The sequence below is a fragment of the Apteryx mantelli genome, chromosome 1, assembly GCF_036417845.1.
Source record: "Apteryx mantelli isolate bAptMan1 chromosome 1, bAptMan1.hap1, whole genome shotgun sequence".
NCBI lineage: Eukaryota > Metazoa > Chordata > Aves > Apterygiformes > Apterygidae > Apteryx > Apteryx mantelli.
Window position 1 is genome coordinate 167,198,001 of NC_089978.1, and position 18,461 is coordinate 167,216,461.

The window sequence follows — 18,461 nt, forward strand, 5'->3', positions numbered from 1 at the left end:
ACTCTTATTGTCTTATATTCAAGCCTTCCGATTGGACAGTGGCTCTCCGCCCGTGGCTGGCAGACCGGAAGACGTTGCCGCGAAGCCTCCTGGAACCTATCGCCACTGCGGAGGGCCGTGCTACGCACGGGCTGCTGGGAGTGGTAGTTCCTCGCGAGAAAGGGGCCGTGGCTTGGCCTGGCCCGTAGAGAAATACTCGTTTCCTTCACCTTTAATTTAATGACGGTAGGTTTTGTCCTGAAATACTTTTTAGTATTTTCCGCACCGGGAGGTGGGAGAGGAAAAAATAGCAGCAGGGGATATTGACTCCTTATACTGATTTTTATATATGTTAAACACTGCTCCTTGTTCCTAGTACTTCCCTGGCACCCTTAGACTTCCTTAACCAAAAAACCACTGTATTTCTCTTTTCTTCACCCTCCCCCCCCCCAAGAAAACCAACAAAAGCCCCCAAATCAACCCTTCAAGTGGACCAATTACATCTTTATTTTTGTGAGAAATTACAGAGACATGGCTAATATGTACATTCCTCTTTATTTAATACAGCACAGACATGACACACAAAAGAAAAGTACACTCATGAAAAAAGCCTGTCACAGTTGAGGACAGGGAACAGCTACACCATACTGAGTAAGGCTCTTAGAACAGGGGTCTGCTGGCTACACGCCTGGATCCCAGAGCAAAGACTGCTGTTAAAACAAAACCACCCCAACAAGAAGGAAAAAAAAAAAAAAAAAAAAAAAAACCCACACACCTTTGCAGCATTCCTTTCAGAAAAGTGGAAAATAGAAGGGAAAGTTGACCCTGGAACAGGTGAAGCAGGCATCATCTCCAAGAATTATGCTGCTATGTAATCACAGGGTATGTGCACTATTATCTTTTGGACCAAAGCATTGTCAGGGATCGTAAACCTGAATATCTGGAAGGAGTGAAAAGATCAAGAAGTCAAACGGAAGAGATTTAAAATTACAAGTCTCCCTGACAGGGCTCTGCTAGTCACAACTGGGAATGTACACTGGCTTCCCAATTAAAAAAATACTAGCAGCTATTAAACCGATCAGAACAATATACCCAATTTGGAACTCGTGCAGGCTTTTGTGGCAGCACCTTCCCCATTTTCCTGCTTCAGTTCAGGATGGGAATTAAGCAGGCACCAGTTCCTCTGTCCAAGAGCCTTACACACTTTAAAAAATAAAATACAAAAGAGGGAAACAGGTGTATTTACAAAAATCCATGGCTGGTACAGTACATCATTTTTAAGACACACTAAATGCTACAATCTTTCAGGTCCTGAGATTATTACAAAAAAACTCAAAACTTGTGTTCAGGTCCAGTTTTATAAGAAGAGAGGAAAGAAATTAAATCACACATTTAAAATACAGTATCCCTTGAAGTTAGTGGAACACATCTCCCTAAAAATTCAAATGAAAGTGGTGCTAATCACCCAAATGTAGCTGCATTTGGTTGTTCAGCCATGTTGTTGCAAGAGGGGAGCATTTCACATGGGAGTACTCTGGAGAGCTCAAGTAAGCACACAGCTGTTAGGATCCTCTCCATCGCTAAGCACTATGCTCTGAAATATGCAAGTATTAAAAGTAGGAAGGTGACCTCATACAAATGGATGATGGACTAAATAAAGCAGCATTATAAGAATCACCAATTCAGACAGGTTTGCAATCTCATAGTAACTGTGCATTCCTTTGTTTGACACTGCACACTACAAAGAACTGTAGCTGTCATTTAGTGTTCATTTGTAACAAACACTCAGCCAATTATGTGTTCTAAGATACACAGTAAAAGGCAGGAAAAACTCCGTGTATCTGTGTTTCTCAGCCCCTCGCTTTACATAGCCTCATTCATTCTCATCAGCCAGCCAGCCAGTCAGGAAGAATTAAGCTGGCTATTTTCAAAATTCTTAAAAACATATACACTAATTGTGACAACAAACAAAGAATACTGAGGCCAAAACTCTGTCAGTGGGGTGACTCCCTACTATTAGCAGTGCAGGCAGGTATCTGGAAGCTCTGTTCTTGAGTGAGCCTCTTCACCAGGCAGAACTAAAGGGACTCACACCCACACCTGTTTTTTCAGTGAAATATTCTGAACACAGTGCTTTTGTATCTTTAGAAGTTACAATCACACTGATGCCTTTTTATTATAAGCACCTGACTTATAAGCTAGAAATGCAAACGTTTTAAGGATTACTCATGAAATGCTTCTAACCCTCCCTCAGGAAAAGACTACAAGAGACAAATCACATAACAAGGGTACTAACTTTAACTGCTAAAATATAACACTGTTCAGTAGACTTGGGGGAAAAAGTAGTAATGAATTTTGTAATTTTTTTTAAACAGTAGTCCAAAAATAATTTTTTTCCATCTATTTCCAGTATGGATCTTGAGAACTATGCAAGAACATGGTACTAATTGCTACATGATGGAATTACCAGCAATAACACACACACTACAGTTCTCACCTCTGAGCTAAATTGTTCTTTTGTAATTACATACAAGGCTAAAATGTCAGTGAGAAATACATGGGGAAATCTCAATTTAATTTTATTTAGAGATTCAGCTACTGTGTAGCTAATACCTCCCCTTGTTTAGAAGAACCTTCATTTAAGTAAGGAATTGACTGAATACACTTCTGATACTGGAAGGAGACAGAACGTCTCTCTCACTAGCTTCTCCCCAAATCCAATCTGTATATTAAAAAAATTGCTGTGGCTTCCTAAACCAATTTTGAGAGCTGAATATTCTAAAAGCTCTAGGACTAAAACTTGTCACAAGAGGCGATTTTAGCCTCCCTCTTAAAGCAATTTCATGACACTTTTGACACTAGGTGCTGCACCAGTGAAAGGGTTTCTTTTTTTAAAATACAAATTTCTTTCTTCATGTTAGCAAAAACAGTTCTGCAGTACAGACATTCAAAAAATATTCCATTTTCTTTGGGTAAAACTTCAACATGTGTTAACAGGGGTGGCTGGGGGAAGGAGCGCATGTAACACTGAAACATGTAAAGAATACTTATCTGCATAGTTGATATTAGTGACTACTAATCAAACTAAGGCCTTATCTGGAAAAAACTGAGAACACAAAAATGTTTCTTCTCCCACCCCCCTCCCCAGTGGTGAAATCTGATCAGTCTTAAAGAAGCTCTGGCTGCCTCAACAGCTACTTGGTTTGGCTTACAACTGGTGGTATCTCCTGACTGGTTTTGGTTGGTTCTCTTGCCTCCTTTCTTTTCTCTTGGTGCTGGACAGTAACAAACATTACTATATTTTCTGGCAAGATACATCTGCACATGCTGCTGGGCCAAAAAAAACATTAGTATTGAGCATTATAAGAGTTAAAGGTAGTTTAAACTACTTGTTTTGGATTACTTCACTATAAAGAGAAATGTATTAGTTAATGGTTGGAGAAGCTGGCAAGGAAAATGAGACCAAAATTCATTTTAAAATTGCAAAACATGAAAACCCATTTCTTCTCCAGAGTTGCCCTGTAGAATTATAGCTGTCAAAAATTGGCTACAAAATACAGACCTCTATCCTTGACTACTATGAGGAGTGTGCAAAACTGGCTGTAGGGAATCATTGCATTTCCCCAGTTTTGGGTTAGTTCCAGGCCATGCTGATCTCTCAGCATAACTCATAGCAGCAACAGGGCTTTCTATGGCCCCCAAAGGCTATTACAGCAGCAAGGGATCACTGGATCATAGGAAAAGGATGATGAAGCTACACCAGAAGTTTCTGCAACCAGAACATTCCCCTAACACAACTGTTATTTCTCCAGTAGCCCAGTAAATCTACTTCTGGCTGCTTTACACTGGCAGTGATTACTTAAACAATAAATCAACATTGATTTTGAGAACAGTCACACCTGTTAAAAACATCACAACAGTCAGCACTCATCACCAGTCATAGATTTCTGATCTCCCAATTCAGCCAAAGATGAGGAGCAGGGGTGCCTCAAATGAATTAAACAGCACCAGAACAGCCAAGTTAGCTCAGTTAACTGCCAAAAGCAGATGTGGCCAACTCCACTGAAGTAACTTCACTGACCTGCCTAAGGCAGATCAGGAAGCACTCACATAATCACTTCCACTGGCCAAGCTACCAGCAACAGTGCTATCTTTGACTGGCACCATTAGATTGGGAAAGAATATCTGTCTATGGCCTAGTTTACGTAACAGGTTCATTTAAATGTATTAAGATGAGCTAAGTACTGAAATAGCAGTTAGGCTATTTTTTGCCAAAGGAACACATGTTGTATCAATATCTTATTTAATGCTCTCTAGATGAGCTTTCCATCTAATTAGGAAGACCTTTGCACATCATTCCTATTCCAGTTTCTGAAAAGGAGAGATAAACACCTCCTTTTCACAAAGCAACTCAAAATTAGATCTTGCCCAGTGGAAACACATCACAGAACTAGCACAGTCCAGTGATGCTATTTGTTATTGTAAGTTTAGCACTGGTCAACACATGAATTGCTAATTGCAGGTATGTATGTTTGTAATAATTGTAACCTAGACACATCCTCAGCACAGAATTGTTAAAATCACTAGATCTATTGCAGATAGCTAATTCTGTCAAGAGAACAAGGAAACAAGCATAAATGGTATTTTGACAGTTCACTTGCAGCTAACAATACCTGAACTTACTGTTCATTATTCTAGGAGAAGAAACCATTAACCAATCTCATTGAGAGAGAAGGTACAACTAGAAAAGTACTTTATGGTGTATGATTTAAGCAGCTTGTGAAGCATGGCCAGGTTTAATTTTAATTAGCAGCTCTATTCTAACAGGTTATATAGAGCTTCTTCTTACATATGTTGTACAAGAGGAATTGACAACTTTGATAAATGTGAAAATCCTTGCAATAAGTATTTTTGGGCTACATGACTAGCCATACATAAGATTCCTTGCAATTCATCTCAACTCAGACTTGCTGGAAGCTGCTATTTTGACCTTTTCTTTTTCATGCTCACATTTGTCAGCTGCATACCTCTGCAAACTCAGTAATTGTGTGAAGTGGTCCAGCATTTAATAAGGTATCCAGACAGGGCCCGTGTTTTACTTGTGACCTAATTAAATTCAAATTTAAAACCTTCAAGAGGAAAATGCAAGAAGTTTCTTTCCCATTAGCCACTTCCTTTCTCCCATACCATTTACACACAATCACACACTCACATCCCTTTTATTATGTTGCCTTCTTTCCCCAAACATCCACCTTTTGTAAGTAAAATGTTTAACACAGCCAGAGTGTAGAAGGATAAATAGGATTCTGAGGAATACTGGTGTGTGTGTATGTGCGTGTGCGTGTGTGTGAAAGAAAGCACAAGCATACAGAACCAATGCCATGGTACAGCAGCTATGAAGTTACACACACATTACACACTTTACAAAAGGGAAAAATAGTATAACAGCATAAAGCCATCTTGGCAAGCTTAAGATTTTTTCCTCCAAAATGCTTTCCAGCACTTCAGGATCTCTGAGAACAGTTTAAAGAGGGTGGGGAAATAAAATAAAAAAAGGCACTTAAACAAAGGACAAAGGCCTGAATCAAGTAAGTCATGGAGGGTAACAGCCATTTCACCAGAGCTAGGACCAATCAAAAGTCTACCAACTTTTAATTTCTATAAAATTAAAATTGCATAAAGTGTTAATTAATCAGTCATTTACCTACTGTTTTCACCTTCTGGTTCATTTTATGAAAAACAAACAAACAATAAGCAAGTGTCCCTTTAGTGATTCTCCCCAATTCAGCAAAAGATGAAAGTTAGAGGTGTGGGAGGAAGCCTTCCAGAGCTTAGCTTGACTGCAGGTTTTCCTGCAATACCATCTTCAAAAAATCCAAAACAAGAACAGAAGAGGGACCACTGTGCCTTTAGCAATTCACTCAAACAAAGAAAACCCCAAACACCAACACGTCTAATCCATCTGTGGGCAAAAACTACTCAAAAAAACAAACAAAAAAACCCAAAACTCAAACTGTAAACTAGATTAAAATTTGCTAATAAATACAGCCAAAAGTTCATTTTACGAATGTAGCAGCAAATGTGATAAAGTTAGTTGGAGTCCAAGATGACTCCCAGAGGGTTAATGGTTCACACAACTGATGGCAGCTTGGGAGAGTTGCAGGATTTCTGTTTTCATGTCCAAGGCTCTTGCACCAAGTGGAGAAGGAGTGTGGAGGAAGGGTCAGGTGATGGGACAGGGGGAAGGAAGCAGGCTCTTGGCACCTGCTCCACTCCCAAATGTGTGCATCAGACAACTTTGATTGGATTCAAACAAGAAGCAGAACCCAGACAATTAAAAGTTACTTCTGATTAGCAGAAAATAGATGTAAAACCCACAGCATCCACACTTGTGACTGAGTTACTCAGTATTAGTCATGTATCTTGAATTAACCGAGAAGGCTGGACAAGGTGATTTAGGCCATTAGCATCTTTCTTGGAGGGAGAGAACACTGCAGTTATAATCCAAGTCACCAAAAATTTTGCAGCCTGTTTTTCATCTTGCCTGCCTCCTTTTTACTTACTTCACAAATGTCTCAAAAGGATTTAATAGCTACTATGACTTTTGGGGCTTTGGATCATGTAGCAGAAAATATCACCCAGAGAGTTTTAACATCTAAAACCTGTGTTTGAAATTATTGCTTGCATTTGGTTGGGGATCACAGTGAGCCTGACACCTTAGCTCATATACAGTCCCCAAACCAAGTTCAGCCCTGCTGCCTGGAAAGACAGCTCTACTTGGCTTTCTTATTGCTTGTGAATACTGAGGGTTATTTAGTATGTACAACTACAGTTTATTTATTACCAAAGGCCCTTAAAAAGTAGTAAAAACTTGGGAAAAAATGTCTTAACCTAATTTTGCATTGGGATGTTGCAGAAATCTTTCACTTTCCATCCTATTTATGCTACTTGCAAAGGTATCTGGGAGCCAACCTATTACTTCCTTTGATTTGGCCTTGCTAGTTTTAATTCTCAAGGGAGAATAGGGAAAAAGGAATACAGGCCCTTTCATCACCATGTTGCTGATTCCAAAGCAGCTCAGGATAATAATGACAGAATAGTTACCCTTTGGTGGCTGTTTGACCTGGCTTCATGAAGAATGTATAATTTTTTTTATGCTCACCATCCTACAGCCTAATTCCACGATAAGCATTAGTTTACCTGTTTCCCAAGACTATCTGAGAAGCTCAATAGGCCGTACAGACTGATCTACTCCCTCATCTCCTTAAGATCTAGATAGGACACCCCTCAACAGAAGGTGAGGCATACTTCTAGGAAGAGAAAGAAGCTGAAAGGAAGTTTGTTTTGTAATTATAAAGGGCTCCAAGTCTCCCGATCTCAAATTTCATTAAGTAAATATGAAGACAAAAAGATGGCAATTTGAATGAGATGTCTCGATGAAGAAAATGTAGAAGAGGTAGAACTCTTAGGACAGGGTCTTTTAAATGTATTGCTGCCTGGTGGCTCACTGCTGGCTGCAACTCCCCTAGCTACATGCATTATATAAAAAATATTGAGATTTGACACAGTTCAGAATTAACATCCTGCCAGAATTGTTTGGCCTCAAATTTTTCTTCCTTCAACACTTCCTGAAGAAAAAAAAGAAAAAAGAAAAATCAGATAAAACTTGCATTCTGTTCTGTTGAGTTTGCATCAGATTAAGAATGCCAGGGTCTGCGTAGCTCTATGTTTCAACTCTAAATCTTGATGATTGAGATGCAAGCTTATCTAGTCAACATGCCACATACAAAACATTGGCTAAAAAGCATGTAATTTGGCTGATGCTATGGAGTGAAATTCATGAACTAATGCATCTTATTTTAATTCAATCTGTCTTTCACAGAAGTGTTGTGCAAAAACATTTATTGCTGAGCTCAACCCAACATTTTTATACTAAATATACAGTATATATTATTTTAAATTCATGTATATATATATTTATATAAAATTAAAATGAGCTCTAAATAGAAAAGAAAATTGTTGTTTTGTCTAAGAAAAATAAATCACACACAAAAAAATGAAAGCTATAAGTTAATCTAGCAAAAAACATTGAAGATTCAATATGCATGGGTCAAAGTCTGTCTCTGGAAGGTGAGAGATGACCGGTAGTCACTGGTTCAATCTCAGTTCAAACTACTGGAAAGACTAGCTACAAGGAATTTCAGCATCCCCGTTCAAAGGAATGTTTCAGGGTTGAAGGAGAAGGGCATCATACGATTTTAGCTGCTCCCTTCTCCCCTATGACTTATTTCAGTTTGCCATTCTCATCTTTTATTTGACAACGCAAGGGACTCAACAGTGAAGTTCTGTCCTAGTGTCAAAAGTGCAATATGTGCTGGATATTTCCTAACCTTACAAATGAACCAGTCGATTTATTGCTATCCAAAAAAAAGAAAGCCAGCTTTGCAGTCTTGTGCTACCATGTAAGGAAGAGTTCAGGTCAGGAACTCCCCAGGCCAGCAGGGGCTGGAAATGCTGGAGACAACCCATTCAGCCCCCAGAAGAGAAGGCACCTCTGGTCACTCTTGAACAACTCCTCTTTGGCTAATGCCTGAAGCAGTATTAACCTGGCTCTGGAATAAGTCACATTCAGCCTTCCTTGACTAGCTGGTCAGTATAATGCATGGCTTTTGGGAGAAGTTAGATGAAAGATGAGGAAGATCTAGAATGGGTGAAGAACTGATTATGTTTTATAAAGGATGTGATAGGACGTTACTTCATTTTAGTAGCAGATAGGCACAAGGCAAATCAGAAGCAAACTAAAGAACTGAAATACCATAGTGTGCCTTAAAAAAAGGAGGGGGAGGAAGAGCAAGGAAGAAATGCTAATCTGACCGATAAAATGTAAATTTCCTTTTCATGTAAGATGAAAAGTTTCCACCCCCTTCCTCCCTTAAATAAGAATTATTGTATGTTAAACAAAAAACAAAATCCCCCAAAAGCAAAGAGCAAGGGGTTTCCCAGTAGTCTGTCTCTGACATCTCATGTACCAGGAGATCTGTTTTGAAGACAGCTCTCTGGGACTAATGAGACTGCATATATTTGTAAGCTCCCTAAAGCCAAAAAGCCTTATAAAGCTGGAAAAATGCCCATATCAGATACTCTGCATCTGTGTAAGGTTTTAAGTATAACCCAAAAGTATCCCGACACCACCTCTACTCTACATATCCTTTGGTCCGCAAACATATGGTACACTCGGGACCTACATATAACTTTATGCTGGGCACTTCAGGAACTAAGTGGAAACCTCCACCTCACACAATGGATGAAGAAGCCTATTGTAGCTCCTCTCATGCTTTCAACTTTTCATTGGACATCACCCAGAAAATGTTTGTGCTGCTGTGGGTTTGACGATCAATTTTTTTTAAAAGCCAATCAGAGCAGATAAAAAAACTGGTTTTTTTAGGCAAGATCAAACTATGACCAGTCTGCATGACCAGGAGGACCAGTCCTCCTTTTCCTTCTCTCTTTGATCAAGTATTGTTTTCTTTCTTCTTCCTCTCACCACAGTGCTTGGGATCAAAATATGTAAACATTGACAGAAACAGCAGCCCTGTGACAATAAGCACTTTCCCAACTGGGCACATTCTGTCAGCCAACCAGAACTGCTTCAGCTCCCTTGCTTGTCCAGAAGTCACTGGTTTTTCCGCTGTAACTTAGTGTCCCCTTTACTTTGGCCTCCATCTGTAGTTTAGAGACAGAAAAAAGAAGGGGAAGAATACAGGCATGAGTGAATTTTTACTTTCTAACTTACAACATAAAAAGAAGGGTGCTTAGCACAGCCAACTTTAGCATTATCAGAAAGCACGTTGCTTTTATGGGATGAAGAACTATGCATCTTCTCAGTAGTTTGTTTCTAGCACTGCTGAAACTCAAGATAAAGAAGCATACCATAAGATACCATCTCTCTAAAAATTAACTTGCAGTTTGGGACACAAAATGAAAAACAAACCTTTAACAACCTTTTCTTTGTAATAAAGCATTTTTGGAAGAGTCAACCCAGGGCACTCACTGTCACAAAAAGATTGAAGATGATACCAAATAGAGGCAATTGGTTTGTTTTCACACTCTTAGAACAACACTTCCCAGTTTTGGGAGCTCAGTACTCCAACAGGATGAAGAACCCGTCAAGTCACTGCTACCTTTCCTGTTCCCATATGTGGCTAAAAAATCCTACAGATTGGCCAAGAAGAGTACATTGTGAATTACATCACTTTCTAAAACTACATGATAATTTTTCAGCTTTAAGGCTCACAAACAGGAAAAGGAGATGTTCTGCTCCTTCAGCTACTCTCAAAATATGTAATTTTGTCAAGGATAAAGTTTTCAGGGAAGACAGATCTTCCATTAGGAAACCATCACACTGTTCACACACGCACATAAACTTAGAAGAAACATCAAGAAGCTGTTACAGCCACAATACAGCCTTCATACAGCCTGTATTAAAAAAAAAAGAAATCAACTTAGTGTCTAGGAAGTAGTATTCTTTTTTCCTGCTGGTTGAGATTAGAGGCTTGGGTTTCTCAAACCACTACAATAAATCATTACTGTGAGATTTTTGAGCTTTTTTGTCCCTGGTATTGAAGACGGGTATAAAAAAATACCACTAGGGTTCAAAAAATACCACTATAGCAGAATTTGCACCATCTGCCACTACCAAAGTTTGTTCCTATGTTGTCTGTGTCTTCTCTAAACTAATTTCAAATCTGGCATACATTTTGTTTCAGTCTAAGGCAGAAATTTTACTTTTTATTTTTCTCATAAAAAGGAATAAGGAAGAGGAACATTATCTTTACCTGTGTAAGCTTGCTGCAAGTGAGCAGGCAGAGGTGAGTGAGACAGCGTTGCTGCATGCTGAGCACCTGGCTGTAAACCCTTCAGTAAGTCTAAAGAGGGGAGAGGGGGGAAAAAGGGGGAGGGAGAAACAGGGAGGAAGGGAGGGAGGGAAAGAGGGAGAGAGACAAAGTAAATCCAACCTTTATGAAAATAAAATCTTATTTTACAATAATAGCTATTTCTGGAGACACCTCAACAACAACAAATAAACAGCTGATAGCATTCTGATGGCTGGGATGTACATCAGAAACGGACCTATTCAGGTAAGGCTAATCAAGTCAGAGCAAGGAGCAATTTTTCTAGTAGGATGCAGTTCTTCACACCATTTCTTAGGCTGAAAGATCAAAATAGATAATTGATACCGGTTAAAAACCTAAAGAATTTCTTTAAGCAATTGAAAATAACAGACTCCACCTTGGCTGATACTTTCTTCTAAGAAAATAATTTTAGTATCAGAGAGTCTAAGCCATTACTGAACTAAGGATTTTTTGAACGATCACAGTATTAAACCTCTTATTTATATCTTTAAAAGTCTCCAAATTTACAATACATGTTCCCTTCAAGATATGGGAATAAACCCCCAAAAGTACATTTAAATCCAACTATCTACTATGAACATGACAATGATAAAGTTAAGTCCATCAAAGGTGATCCATAACATTTGAATAACATGAATATAGATTTTTTTTTTTTTTTAAACCAGAGAAATCACATTAACACCCCCCCCCCCCATGGATTTTCCTGAACTGAACTGAAGTCACTTAGAACTTCCATTGCTTCCCTTCTCAATTTCAGTTTTCAGTGCACATCTTCCATTATAGCAGTGTGACAACTAATATCACTTACTCTGAGTTAGGCTGTGGTGGAAAGCTGCTGAGGTAGATCCCGAGGTGGTTGTCACTCCGGCTGTGTCCGTCCCGAAGCCAAGCAGCTCCAAAGGAAATTGGAAGGGCACGGTCACAGGAACAAGGCCACCCAGCATCCCAAAAGGAGTTAATGGCGCAGACGTCACGTTCTGACTGGTTACAGACAGGGGTGATGCCATGAGAGTCAGAGGCGAGGCATTAGCCAGTAATGATGCTCCTGCTGTTGACTGTACAAAGAGAAGGAGTACTTCAAGATTTTAAAGATTTATTTTGAGCAGCATCCTCTAAGGAGATAAGAATCAATTATTATCTGTTAAGTATGGTCCTTAAACTGTCAATAAATATCCATTTATTATCCACCTAGGAGCTCTTCCCACTGTTAATTTGCTAGGCAAGCACAACTACATCTCAGATTCAGGAATGGCAACGTGGTTCAACACTCAAGTTTTTCTTGTTAGCTTCGCAGATGACTTCCTTTTTCTCCTTACTAATTATGCACAGGATCAGTAGTCAGAATTCTAATGCAACACCTTCCATTAGATTAACACCACAAAATTATCAGATGCAGATCTAAAGTTTTTCGAAGCACAGAATCACCCACCCCCAATACTATTTCTAAAAAAGTTGCTTAGAAGTAATAATTTTTAAAAGGTAAAATCCATATTTAAGAACATCCACACTTCAAGAGAAAAGTCAGGCTACCGAGATACAGACATACATATGTATATAAGTATACACATGCCTATAGAAAAATGCATACATAGAGTATTTCTGAGCAAAAGGCAAGAAAAGTTTCCCACTTGGAAAATAATCTCTCTACCCTGCATATGTCACAATTAAGTTAAATGCATTGTAATTAAAAATGAAAAAGCAAGATTAGCCAGAACATTTTAGCTACAACAGCTCCCAAATTGTATTAATTCCTCAAACATCTTGTTTAACCATCTTTTCCTCACTAAACATATTGTAATTTTATATGCTACTGTTCAATTCTCAAATGATCTATTATAAAACAGCCAGTATAGAAAACATTTTGCAACAGACTAAAGCTCAGATATTTTATAGGTATTTGACCTAAAAAGACTCAAAGTGTGAACAGGACTCCCAGACCTGTGCATTTGGACAAGTAAGCCTTAACTAAAAACAAAACTTAGATATGTTTTAATGAATACCCGAGACCAAAGTGAAAACAAAATCTTCTTGAATTCTATTATAACAACTTACAGAAAAAGCAAGTGATGAAAACTCCCAGGAAAAAAAAAAGTTTCTATTACCAATTTTGTTCTTAATGTGTTGAAAGCAGCTAAAGAAAGTTTAGCCGCTGCTCACAAGAAAACAAAATGTTAAGACATTATCCTTTAAGTCTAAAGCTACAGATCTCACATTTGTGGAAACTGTTTGTATTAGTAATCTTAGGAGCAACAGCTTCTGTCTACATATATAAGACATACTCCAACCCACACCTGGAAAAGAACATGGATGAAAATCTTTATAAACAGATCCTTATTCTCATTTGCATTTAAAAGTATTAATTTCACAATAAGCCCATGAAAAATGATAACCATGACAACCATTCACTGTCTATGTAATCTTCAGTGCGCAATGAAAGAAAAGCCATACTGTAATCTCTTACTATTGTTCCTTTGTAAAATGCCTTAAAAGAGAAAGCAGCTTTGTTAACATGCTCGGCCAGGACCTTGTTTATTTTCTGAAAAAGGAGAGAAGTTCAGTGATGGAAAATACTTACAGAGAATGCCCTAGAAAGAGAATCACATTTCAAATGTTTCCATTTATCTCAACTACAGTAGCACTTCATTAGAGGGTTCACCCTGGCCATATAAATCTGAGTCATTAAGATCTAAAAGTCTAAGACAGATTCTGCTCAAGAATACAAATGGCACACGATTTCATTAGGAAGCTGTAAGATGGCTACTGAATTTTAGATTACTTTGGCTTTGTGTTCTGAAGATGCAACCAGGTAGAGTAGTTTATAGCAAAATTTCTGTGAAGCTACAGTTGGGGCAAGTTTATATCCAAGTAAATAACTGTCAAAGAGGAAAGGAGGGAAGCACACCTTTTGGAAACTCTTCCATGATAGGAAAGCCATAGTTATCAGATGAAATCACCTAGTCTGACCTTCTATGTATGCAGACCAGGATATTCTAATGAACAACTCGTGCATCATTCTTACCTTCTGGCTGATTAGCATAATCTCATTTAGAAAGGTATTAAATAGCTAAACATTTAGTGGAAAGAAGATTCACTTCAGCCCTATGCCATGTATTAGGAATTAGTTCCCCCTCCTTAGTACATTGCACCTTACAGCTAGGCTGGAACCTAAGTTCAGTAGCCAGCCATTAGATCTTTTAGGCTAAAAAAGTCCTTCTGCTATCATGAATCTCTTCTGCTTCAGTGTACTTGGACTGTGTGATAATTTGACTCTAATCTCTTGGATATACCACAGTGACTGAGCCTCAGTCTGCACAGCAGTAACTGCCTTATAGATCCTGTATCAACCTTGCACCACTCTTTTGAACTATTTCCAGTTTATCAAGGTACCTTCTCAAGTGTCAAAATGAAAAACACATGTAAAGTCACAATAATGAACTTAGTAACACAATAAGCTGCCCAGTTCCTCTAGCTGATTTCCCCTTTCTACATACTAAAACAGTTTATTTTGCTGCATTACAGTATATGCTCGTGTTACTCGATTATCCACCAGCCCTGCTCCAGTCCTCCTCTTCAACATCGTTGCCTGTCAAGATACATTTCCTTCCCCATGTAATCAGTGTTTCTAAAGAGATGACTTGCCTTTTACTTGCAGACGTCTGACAGAATTTCTCTCGCACCAGACACAATACTAGTTATTTCCCTAGTCTTCATCTTTAAGTACTACCACAACCATTTCAGGTTCTCTTCCACATCACTGCAACTGCATCCACCAGATTGTGTGTATTGCATGAGATAAAACCCTCAGTTCCCAAACCACTCACTGTATGTTCATATGTCAGGGAAGACACCTTCTGGAGTGCTCAAACTGCACCATACCTGGTTCAGCTCTTCTCTAGGCCCTATGCAGCACCTCTGTGGCCCTTACACAGTGCATTCACTGCGTTTTTTCATTCAAAGTACCCAAAACAACGAGAAGACTGTGTCAGAGCCTGCCAGACACATCTCTTGTTTAATGTAACATCTATTTAAAGTATAGTAGGGTGAAAGACCACAAAAACACCTCATGAAAATCTTACTCATCTGCATCAAAAAAAAAAAGATAGCATGCTAAAAGAATATTATAAAGCATTATAAAAAGTGAGTATCCATGCAATAGCTATGCACACTGTTCAGGAAAATACACAGCTTTTCTAATTTACTATAGACCAAGATTCTGACTTACAATGATTTAGTCTAACTTTACTGAAGTAGTAGAGCGATAAAAAGGGGAGGAACACCTCAAATTATCTCAGTAATTAAACCATCCCCTAAGAAGAACACACAACTTTGGAAAGCAGATTGTCTTCTGGGTAAATAGGTTTGCACAGCTTTTAGAACACCACTTTCAAAATGTTTGTTTTGTATGGCTTGTCTTATCTTTGAGAAAGTTCTGCACGAGCTCTCTCAAACCATTTTTAGGAAACTTATGCATTGATGAGCTCTTTCATACAAAAGAAATCCTACAAAATATATATTTATTCTCAAATATTAGAAAAGACCTGCAAGTGTTATTCTAATAGATGTCTTGTATTATACTGTAACCACAAACAACTGAACTTCAAGTTAAGCATGAAATGTGGCAAGAAGTGTACTAAGACACCTTTTCATATGAGCACCATCACTACAAATAAGTATACAAGAACACACATATCCAATAATGCAGGACAACACTGCATCCCCTGAAAATATGGCTGCAAAAAGCTTACCTTTTCTAGTGTTTAAAAAAAAGATAAATAAACCAAAACACTGAGTTCTGCTGCACCACCATACAGACCAGTCAGTATTTTAAGTGAGGATTCCTTCCCCTGCCTGATCATTGGATTTCACAATCAGTTGGAATGCCCATTTCATTAGTGTAAAAAGATTTCAGTATTAGCCTTTATGTTTAGCAGAGGCTTAGCATAAACATTAAATTTATGACTTATTTTCAAATCAAGATATTTTAAGAAAGGATGTTTATGAAATAAGTGTAATAAATATCAACATAAAGATATAATTGTAAACCCATTACATGCATACCTGCACACTGGCTGCTACAACTGGAGACCCTGAGGCAGAAGATGGTCTGTGTGGAGTTGACAATTGTTTAGTAGCACCCTGTGTTCCACTTCCTGCTCCCCCAGACAGACTAGTCCTACTAGCTCCACTTGAGTTAAGGTTACTGCCTCTGCTGGCAGGTACATTCATTCCAACTCCACCCGAATTATTTTTGCCAACAGTTCCAGAAGGAGAAGAGCTGGGCAATTTTGAAGAAGCCTGAGGGTTCTTTGCAGGCTGAAGGCCTGAGGTGCGATTAGAGGGCAGCAAATTCATTGTGGGAGACTGCCTGCTGATATTTACACCACTGGTCTGTTTATGAAGGGGGTTGCTGCTGGAGTGACTACTCTGGGAAACTAGTGCACTTGAACTGGAAGAACTGGGTGTTGTTGCAGGCCTGGGGGATGAGGTGGACTTAGATGAAAATTTAGGTGATGCATTGGGCTTGGGTGTCACAGAGGGCTTAGATGCAGTGGACTTGGGAGAGGCAGCAGGTTTGGGAGAGGCAGCCATGGAGAAGGGAGGCTTGAAACCCTGGGAAGAAACCTGTGACACCATAGCCTTGGCTAAATAGTTACTAGAGGTAGAGGTGCTGGATGTTGTCCGAGAAACCAGTGGGTGAGATACTTGAGAGCTGCTTCCAGATGAGGCATTAGACAAAGGCAGGCGATACACTACAGACTTATCTTGAGCCTTGATGACTGGTGACGAACAAGACAGTTTAGGATTACTACTCAGTTTCACCACTGGATTGGTCTGTGATTTACTAATAGTTGCTTGTAAAGGAGATACATATTTCTGTTGTACAGCTGAATGCTGGTGCAACTTTGTCACCTGCGATGCTGAGGAAGAGCCACTTTGGGCCTCAGAAGATGACACTAAGATATTAGCCTCCTTGGGTCTTTGAGAGGAGGTGGAAATAGCTGCTTGGGTTTTAGATGAAGAAACATGGGTCTGTGAAGAGGAGGAAGCAGCCTGAATCTGGCTTGACCGCTGCAGTCCTTGCTGAAGTAGTTTGGCTGGCAAAGGCTCTAAGGAAACCTTAGGATTTTGAATTGAAGATCCAGCAATAAGGCCTGAAGAGATACCAGTGTGAACTAAGTCCTGGGGTTTCTTTGGTACTGGCCCTGTGTGACCAGCAATAAGACTTGATGAATGGGGTGTTTGAGCAGGCTCTACTTTCTTTGAAGTTGCCAGAGGCAACTTACTCATGATGCTTGCCAGTTTCTCTTCCCTCAGCCCAGGGCGGGGTCTTGATGTTGATGTTTCTACAGCGGACCCAAGAGGTGATCCCTTGGCACTGTTATTGATAACTGCCAGAGCATCAGAAATAGAATCCAACGAGGGTGGATGGAAAGAGAGATCTTCATCCAGTGAGTCATCCAAGCAGATAGTCTCCGGAGCTGGTGTGCAGCTAGAGCCGGTTGGGGTGCAGATAGGTGTGCTGGAACTCAGTGTAGCGGCACAACCTGAATTGACTGAAGATGTACAGGTTTTCTGTTCTTTCTTTGGACTGGAGTCCTGAGAAGAGAGAGAGGAAAAAAAAGGCTTAGCAGCCTTTCTGGAGCTGAACCAAAGTCTTCTTTAGTATAATACTATCATTCTGTAAATTCAGACAAAGATCTACTGTTGAATTTTCCATATAAAGGTACCTATGATACCTAGGTATCAGAGTCCTGTGTGCTAATTCGATATTTATATGAAAAAACTTAGTGCTGTTGCTGCACAAAGATGACTACCCCACACAGTTAAGAATAATCTATGCAGCAAAGAACAGGACAGCTAATCTGATATTTATGCAAAATGATTACTGAATTTAGACCCCACAGTCATGTCTAATGAGCACCTGTATCACCACACTATGTTATTCCCAACTACACATTTTTTCAATGTTGCCAAATTTAATACTAGCTGAAAACAAAAACAAAGCACACATTAAAATTTTGAAACTTTAATGCAACTAGTACCTCTTCATAGTCTATTTTCAAAACTTACATAGTTTAAACTTCCAAAGCTATATAGACAAGTCTTTTATATTACTTTGTTTAAAGCCTACATCACCAAGCAAATAAGCCCTCTTACAGCATTTTCTTAAACTACCATTTTCTGATGGAACCTTTCTGCCAGAATTTTTCCAGATCACAGGCAGAAAGCTTGTTCAGGTCAGAGTCATATCAAAGTCTTAAATTAAAAACAGGCTGCATTTACCTTCACTTTGGGTTTAGGTGCCAGAATCACCTTCTTTTTTGCCCTAAAACAGGGGAGACAGATATGCAAATCAGAAGACAAAAGAAGGACAAGTCATTTTAGTATTAACTGCTACCCTGATTATATCTAAATAAACTAAAAGGTAATTACTGTGCCACTGCTTAAATAATATACTATCCTTGAAATAGAAATTGGGTGAAAATATCAGGAGGGGTGGGGGTTGGATTGGAAAAGAAAGAACAAGCATCCTTTTAATCTATTTTCCCTCATCAGGTGTCTCTGTAG

At 39.0% G+C, this 18,461-nt stretch overlaps 1 protein-coding gene across 2 annotated transcripts in view; it reads right to left on the reverse strand.

The window, feature by feature from the left end:
• Positions 1-515: 515 nt before the first annotated feature.
• The window catches only part of UBN2 (ubinuclein 2), a 53,848-nt gene continuing 35,902 nt past the window's right edge, over positions 516-18,461 (reverse strand). The window contains exons 13-17 of one of the 2 annotated variants that reach the window (XM_067311035.1): positions 18,177-18,219; positions 15,951-17,489; positions 11,701-11,947; positions 10,815-10,904; positions 516-9,702 (exon numbers count right to left, since the gene is read on the reverse strand). In XM_067311035.1, coding sequence (XP_067167136.1) covers positions 9,653-9,702; positions 10,815-10,904; positions 11,701-11,947; positions 15,951-17,489; positions 18,177-18,219 — 1,969 coding nt within the window. In that variant the 3' untranslated portion in view covers positions 516-9,652. Of the gene's footprint in view, positions 9,703-10,814; positions 10,905-10,932; positions 11,189-11,700; positions 11,948-15,950; positions 17,490-18,176; positions 18,220-18,461 lie in introns of those variants that run through there. The other variant, XM_067311044.1, reaches the window with a different exon arrangement.